General features: G+C 45.2%; 1 protein-coding gene across 1 annotated transcript in view; it reads left to right on the plus strand.

Annotated features, from left to right (window-relative positions):
- CTNND2 (catenin delta 2) overlaps positions 1-7,784 on the plus strand; it is a 427,936-nt gene extending 420,152 nt beyond the window's left edge. Inside the window, exon 19 of the mRNA XM_024767199.1 lies at positions 6,652-7,784. Within this exon, the coding sequence (XP_024622967.1) occupies positions 6,652-6,909 (258 nt within the window). The 3' untranslated portion in view covers positions 6,910-7,784. The remainder of the gene's footprint in view (positions 1-6,651) is intronic.
- The last annotated feature ends 369 nt before the right edge of the window (positions 7,785-8,153 follow it).

The following is an 8,153-nucleotide window of genomic DNA, read 5'->3' on the forward strand; positions in this document are numbered from 1 at the left end:
CCTAACCCTAACCCTAACCCGTTCAGGGTCTTCTGCATCTGAGTTGCATTTTATCAAGGTGTCTAGGTGATTCGTGTGGATGTTGAAATTTGAGGAACCCTGGCTGGTAGATACTTAAAGAATCCATCTGTGTTTTTGCGTGTGTTTTATTTAGCAAATATTCGTTGAAGGCTCGTTTTCCCTCTGGTTCTAAGGGGAACTATAAAAGCAAGAAGGCACCGCCTCTGCTCCGTTACTGATGAATAACCTCATACTTTTCCTTCCCCATGGTGGTCATCACAAAGACTGACATTCTTTATAACTCTTGGCTACTGGTAATCGTTTCCAGAACTGGCTTCTGCTGACGCTCTAGATTCCTGCCATGTGTCATGAAAATAGTACTGAAAAGATAAACCTGAAAGCTGTTTACTTGATCACAGTAACCAGATGAAAGTCAACATGAAAGGGAAATGTGTGTTTTTAATCAGTTCTCACCACCCAGCAGGGCAGCATCTTTGAAGAGGAGAGGGAATCCCTTCCAGCAGGTAGAATGTCTGGTGCAAGACTGTTTCTAAGGGAAGAGGGAGGAGGACACAGTTCTGGTCTTTGCTAAAAGCAAAGAAGTCAGTGAATAAACAGAGGGGCATGAGCTCTAGACAAGAGGTCACCAGGGGTGGCCCCCAACTATTTGCAGATCAACATGCCTACCCAAACATAAAGGAAATGCCAACTCTATTTATGGGAATCAATGCTTTTTCTTCCAGCAAATATCAGGTACAGTGAGCCAGTGGTCTCCAGCTCTTAAAGATATTTGTCAGGATGTGATAGGACCCTGGTTTTGCATCCAAGAGCATAAGATCAGTCTTCAGCTTCTATAGGTCAAGAGAAGCTCATCACCAGAATCAGCCTGTTCTACGTCAGCCTTTATCTCCAGGGAATCCCACTATTGCTGGCAATGAAGAAACACCCTGGTGTGGCCCAGGGGTCCTTGGCATCGCACAGTGTGGCTGCAGTACATTCCAACAGACTGCTTGCAACCTAGGTTTAGAGGACAGTCCACAATGGTTCTAAGAGGCACATTGTCTTCACCCAAGCCTATTCTGAGCATTTAAGAAAATTGGAATTAACGCACCAAGATGGCGTCCCTGTCCCGAGAGAGTGAACACAGCCTATTGTATGCAGCCTGGGCCCTAGAACGAACTCAACTCAACCTCGGTGTGAAACATCAAGGCCACGGTGTCTCAGGTGGATGTACTGAAACTCAGTCTGGATGGAGAGCAAGCTCTGAGCCACTCGTCAGCACAGGGGAGACGTTGCAGGCCGACCCCCAGCAGAGCTGAGTCCTGTGGCCATAGCTCAGTGCCATCATTATTCCCTCAGCTGGTCCAGCCGAGGGAAGGGGGCAACTGGACTGTTAACTCCATTCTAATATCAAGCAACATTTTTGAAATGTCCACCAAAGAGAGTTGTTCTTTACCTAAAACAATTTTTCCAAGAAAATCATTATGACACTCCAGTGACTTGAGAAAATAATAAAGGTTTTACTTGTTTTGGACTCTGTTATCAGGATACACTTTGACTTTACTTACAGCCTTCCCTCTTGGGAATTCAGGAAAGGAAGACCATCCTGACCATTCAGAAAAGTTGGCCATTTGCTCCTCTTCCAGATGGGTGCTTCTGGAGATGACCCTGTAAACAGCATCCATGGTGTGGATTTTCTGCCCATGTGAGCATGGTTGGTTATCACAGATGGCTTTTGTTTTCGGAACTTTTCTGGGCTAAAAGCCACTTCACAACCACATAGCTAGTAAATGGTCAGCTTGAAAAATTTAACCGGGAGGGATGTGCCGGGGTCCATTCAGTTTCGGTGTCAAAGCTGGGCCTCCTGAGCTTTGCAGAGGAGTCTGGACAGGGATTCATCTTAGAGAAGAAGTGATTCACCGAGGGAAACTAGTTTCAGAGGGATCTCTGGGACGAGGCAAAAGACAGTGAGATCTGAAAATAAGGCGACAGCCCTGGATGCGTGGCCAAGCAAGGGACGGGCCGGGGCAGGAGCTGGGAGGCGGGCTTCCCCTGACTCAGCAGAGAAGCAGCCAGGCAGCCTCGCAGCTATGGCACACCCCACGTGACCACCTGCCACTCCAGTTTCCAATCAGTGAATTCCGAGCATAAGGACTCCTAGGAGAAACAACCATTAGTGTGAAATAAGATTTGTGATCCTCGGTTTTATGTTTGGGGTCACAGATATTGTTTTAAGAGTTAAGTACTCAAACCCTTCAAAAACCCTGCTGAGCTTCTACCAGTCTATCCCATACTTATAAAGAAAAAGAGCATATTTAACCATATCCCGCTGGCGATAGGATTTTTTTTTCATAAACTAGAAACAAAGGGTTTTGGTGTTTTGCTGACTGGTTTTCAAATTATTACTGACAGCAATAGAAATGGCATCTTGAGTTCCTCAGTCTGGCTGCCAGGTGGGCAGGCAAATAAAATTATCCCCAGAGCTGAGGAAATTGGGATCCAAGGAGGGTAAGTGTTCGCCCTCAGTCACCTGAAGAAGCTCGGAAGAGGCAAAGACTCCAGCCTGGGTCTTCTGTCCTCTTTTCCCATGTGCCCTCCTGTATACCACTGGTTCTCAAATTTGAGGGTGAGTCAGGATCCCTGGAAGACTGTTAAACATAGATTACTGTGCCCCAACCCCAGATGTTCTGATTCAGTAGGTCTGGGATGGAGCCCAATAATTTGTACCCCTAAAGAGTTCCCAGGCAATACTGATGCTCCTGGTCTTGGGACCACACTTTGAGAAGCACTGACCTTCACCACGGCTTCATTCATTGTATAATGATAACACCCTGAGTCTTCAGCTTTCACTGTGCCGTAGACTTTGAAGGTCTGTAGTGGACGGCTCTTTCCCTTGTGTTAGGAATACGTTCAATTGGTGGGCAAACTCAGTGAGGAATACAAAGGAGTCTTCCATCAGCGTGCTACAGGGGTGGGAGCTAAGAAGGAGCAGAGTCCTTTATAATTTACACTAAACATTCTGCTGCTGAGGAAAGCTTTCAGCAAGGATGACTCTGTGGGAGCAGAAGCCACAGGACGGAGCGCCAAGAGAGTGGACCCCCATGATGGCCACGTGAACCAGCTGGTGGCACCTGCCCTTCCCAGAGAGGACGCTGCCTTAAGCAGAGCAGACAACAGCCTCAGGCTCCTTGGATGTGCCCGGGCTCCTCTGGACTACAGGAGACTCAGATTCAGAATACACCACTGTGGGACAGGAACATCATTCCACCTCCTTTACAGAAGTCTGGCTTGTCCACACTGTATGTTTAAAAAAAAAAAAAAAAAAAGCATTTATTTTAGCTCCTCTATGGGGAAGGCTGGTATTGGGGAGCATTTCACCTGCCTAATCTTGAACACTGTCAGATAGTCTCTTAAAGTAAATGACAAAATACAGCCAACATACCTCTGCGGTGAATGTGTCTTAGCAGCCGACATCCATACCACTGGGGCCAGGGAGCAAATTTAATCCCTTCAAACACAGCTGTGCCACCATCAGCTGTTCTGGGTGGTTCATTCACACAAATTCTCCGAACTGCAGAGCTCAACCTGAGAAGGGGTTGATATGGGACCTTATGAACAATACAAATGAACTGAAGAAGGTAACTCCTGATATGAGACTAAAATAAGCTTGTGCTCAACCCAAAAATGTCCACCAGCCAGAGAGAACATAGCAGTAGTAAGAAATTTGAAACAGGCTTTGCCAGAAAAGAAAAAAAAGAAAGAAGCAGCCACCTTGGAGGAGGGCCACGAGCCTCATAAGTAGCTTCCCCTGAAGACCTCCCAAGCTCTAGCACTGCCCCTCCCCTGGTTACTGAGACCAGCACAGAGAAGTCAGGCCTCATCTTGGTTTCCTTGGTCCATGGCCTCCCTTCTCATCACAGGGTCTGGAGTCAACTCAGTGAGGCTGCCAGCCCCCTGAGGTGGAGCCACCTTGGCTCAACAGAGACTGTGCTCCTGTCTCAGAGAGAACATGGGCTTTGGAGTCAGCCAGGTGTGCATTCACATCCCAGCCTCACCCCACCAGGAGCCATGGCATCCTGCACAAGTTTCTTATCTTCTCTGACCTTCGGTTTCTTCATCTATAAATTGGGAATTGGATGGATAAATGGATGGATGGGAAGGAAGGAAGGAAGGAAGGAAGGAGGGAGGGAGAAATTGAGAGAGGAAAGGTGGAGGGAGAGAAGGAGATAGATTAGATAGATAAATAGGTAGATGATAGATGGATAAATGGATGGATGGATAGATATACAGACATAAACATGCATCCATATATGTATGCATATATACATATACAAGAGTAAACAGAAGAATTTGTTACATGTTGAATATAGTGCCCACTGAAATAGAGCCAGTAAATTCTAGTTCCCTCCCTGTGTAATTTTTCCAAACCTCCCAACTCTAATTCTTTGTATGCTCCACACTTGGGTAGCAGCACCGAGATGGAGCGGAGAAGTTCCACGTAGCGCTCAGCTCTTCAAAGACCAGCAAAGGGCACCTTAGCCTATCCCAGTGATCAGGTACACGTGGTCTTAGCAATGTTTAATTGCAGGTGTTGAAGTTCCGAATGTCCCCCTCATGCCCAGGCTCTTAGGCTAACACACATTTACACTCTGAGGACTTTCACAGGTAGACAGAAACCTCATTCATTCAGCCACCACTGTCTGGAAGTGTGAGGCCTCCTGGATGGCAGCTATGAGGAAGTTCACCGCTTCTTTGAAGAGCAGGTCGATTACTAGTGTAAATCAATGACATATAAAAGAGGGAGTTTCGCTTACTTGAGAGAAGAATTACGGGCAGGCCATTAGAAGCATTCATTCACACACAACGTGCTAATTACAAATCATTATCTATCAACTAAGACCAATTTCTAGAGGATGTTTCCATGCTGAACCTTAGTTAAATTAGTAGGGAATTACTGAGTCCACTGGCAGGTGATCAAACTGTGCTTTTTTAGGAGTGTTCCATCGTTCCCCCCAGACCTCCTGCACAACCATTGCACTCAAGGAGCTTTGTGGATGCCATTATGCAGTAGCTGTGGGGATGGTCCTTCCCCCATGCCTTGGGGGTATCCTCACTTTGGGAACGTGATGCTTAGGAAGGGACCGCAGAGGCAGTGGGAAGGGGATAGCTAGGCCCCGACATATAAATGCTAATTATCAGCCTATGAACACTGTCTGTTTTACTGTCTTTAAAGCAAAGCGGAGGGAACTAACTAACTAACTAAACTTCACATTTCCCGAAGAATCCTGTGGTCCCTTTAGCCCCTAAAGGCCCCCTACATCAGACAGTAACCTGCAGAGGACAGGAATGGAAACGGGGAACACTGAGGTGGGCTGGGGGACATTGGACAAGTCAGAAGACCCCTCTCCCCTAACCAAAGTCTTCATAATCCCACATTATTCTCGAGTCCCATCAATTCTCAATTGAACCAAGTTAGGAAATGTTTTGGTTCTCCAGAGCATAGAGTATTTGAAGTGGATTCCCTCTTCTTCTCACATGCTTCTCTGTATCCTTCTAAGGCTGTGGTACCTGGTCACTTAGGCAGGTGTGATGGAATGGCCCTATTACCCGGAAGCCTCCATCCTCCAAAGAGGTATTGGTCACGGCCCTCCGAGCTGGCAGGAGGATGCCCAAGTGACCATTAGACCTCGTACATCTTCACTTTCTCTTTGTCTGGGATTACAGCACCCAGGCGTGATGGAAAAAATGCAGGAAAGATAACTATAAATTACTTGTGTTCTGTAGTGTCTAGTGTATACCTCTTTAATTTGAAAAAGGTTAACTAGTGAAATGGTTCACCTATCATGGCAGTTTGGGCAATTTCTCAAACAGGTAAACATAGAATTACCATCAGATCCAACAATTCCACTTCTTGGTACATACTCCCCAAAAATTGAAAGCAGGGACTCAAACAGATACTGGTGCACCCATGTTCACAGCAGCGTTATTCACAAGAGTCAAAGGGTGAAAATAATACAAGTGTCCATCAGTGGATAAGTGGATAAACAAATGTGGTCTCTCCATACAATGGAATATTATTTAGCCTTAAAAAGGAAGGAAATTCTGTCACGTGCTACAACATGGATAAACCTTGAGGACATTATGTTAAGTGAAAGAAGGGAGACCCAAAAGGACAAATACTCTATTATTCCACTTCTATGAGGTACCTAGACTAGTGAAATTCATAGAGGTGGAAAACAGAACGGCAGTTGCCACAAGCTGTGAAAAGAGGGTGGGATGGGGACTTAAGCTTAATGGATACAGAGTTTTTGTTTGCAATGATGAAAAAGTTATGAAAATGGATAGTGGTGACGGTGGCCCAGGTGACAAATGTATTTAATGCCACTGAAAACAATTAAAATGGTCCATTTTATGTTATGTATACTTTACCATAATAATAATTTTTTAAAAAAAAGATTACCTAGAATGATAGCAAATGGACTCAGGAACCAACTTGAAAAAGGAAAGTCAATCAGGAGAAGCTCGATACTGGTAACCGCATGGAGGATGTTCAGAGCCTTGACTTTGAGAGAGGGTTGAGCGCATTGGCCGCGGGGGAGGACGGGTCAAGGGCAAATGCGCTAACCCAGGTGGATCTTCTTTTCTGGGCAGGTTTCAGCACAGCCAGTCCCACAGGAGCCCAGCAGAAAAGACTACGAGACCTACCAGCCGTTTCCGAATTCCACGAGAAACTATGACGAGTCCTTCTTCGAGGACCAGGTCCACCACCGCCCTCCGGCCAGCGAGTACATGCACCTGGGACTCAAGTCCACGGGCAACTACGTCGACTTCTACTCTGCTGCCCGTCCCTACAGTGAACTGAACTATGAAACGAGCCACTACCCCGCGTCCCCCGACTCCTGGGTGTGAGGCAGGCAGCACCGGCAACAGTGCATGTGCATGCAAGACCACAGACATTGCTATTTTTCTTTTCCCCTGCAAATTTAGTTTGTTAAAGCCTGTTCCATAGGAAGGCTGGGATAACCAGTAAGGAAACATTAAGAGCTATTTCAGAAAGCTAAATGAATCGAACGTTAACTTGAAAGTCAATAGAAAGTGATCCTCAATCTGACCTTGTACAACACCTTTCTAGCGCGGGCTGGAGAGTCTAAAAAGTGCTTTCCACTGAATGTGGCTGAAGGCAGCACAGAAGGTGGTCGGGGTGACGGTTGTAAGCACAGAGGCACGTGGTTCACACACTTCAGAGGGACGGCTTCTCACGCTTTGTTTACTCTTCATCCGTTGTGATTCTAGGCTTCAAGTTGCACTCGGGTTCCTCTGTACAGCAAGATGTTTCTTGCCCTTTGTTAATGCATTGTTGTAAAGTATTTGATGTACATTACAGATTAAAGAAGAAAAGCGCGTTGTGTATATTACACCAATGCTGCCGCGTTTCCTCATCTATGGTTCTAAATATTGCTTCAATTTCAAACTTTTGAAAGGTGTATGGATTTCCAGTTTTTCTTTTCTTTCTCACAGTATGTTTTAACAGAAAAAAAATGGGAAAAAAGGAATATTTAGCAGTATTGTTCGTTCTGATATGTGAATTTGTTTGTGGCAACTAAGCAAGGCATTCAGCAGTTTCTGACAATTAACATCCATCATTCCACACTCCGTGTCAACAAAGTGCTTTTTCACTGCCTAAAATTTTAGATGTAGATATTTGAAATAGATTTTTTCATTTATACCAGTTTTCTTTATGATGATACAGTGTTAAAAGAAAATAAATTACAATTGATCTGTCATCCATATTTGCTAAGAATGTCTATTTCCAAGGACCTACCTTACAAAACACACATTCTACTCGTGTGTCTGTGCGTGTGTGGGTGTGTGTCCATGTATGTATAAAAATGGCCTGTGTGAGATTTTATTTGGATAGAAGCTATTTCATTTGCTGTTCCTCTTGTACAAACTTTGTTTTTGGTCTCTAGTATGAATGTACATCAGCTGTTCCTTTTGTACTCTATCTATACTTCTGACCATCTAGTGACTCAGGATATTAGGCCAGTGGAGGTAAAGTTATAGGATTCTCACACATTCTTGGATACCAACCCTTTCTACAGGCCCATTTCCTTCCATGTTTCATACCCTCGGAACATGATAAACCATGGCCA

The sequence above is a fragment of the Neophocaena asiaeorientalis genome, unplaced genomic scaffold (assembly GCF_003031525.2).
Source record: "Neophocaena asiaeorientalis asiaeorientalis breed wild unplaced genomic scaffold, Neophocaena_asiaeorientalis_V1.1 scaffold112, whole genome shotgun sequence".
NCBI classification, from domain to species: Eukaryota; Metazoa; Chordata; class Mammalia; order Artiodactyla; family Phocoenidae; genus Neophocaena; species Neophocaena asiaeorientalis.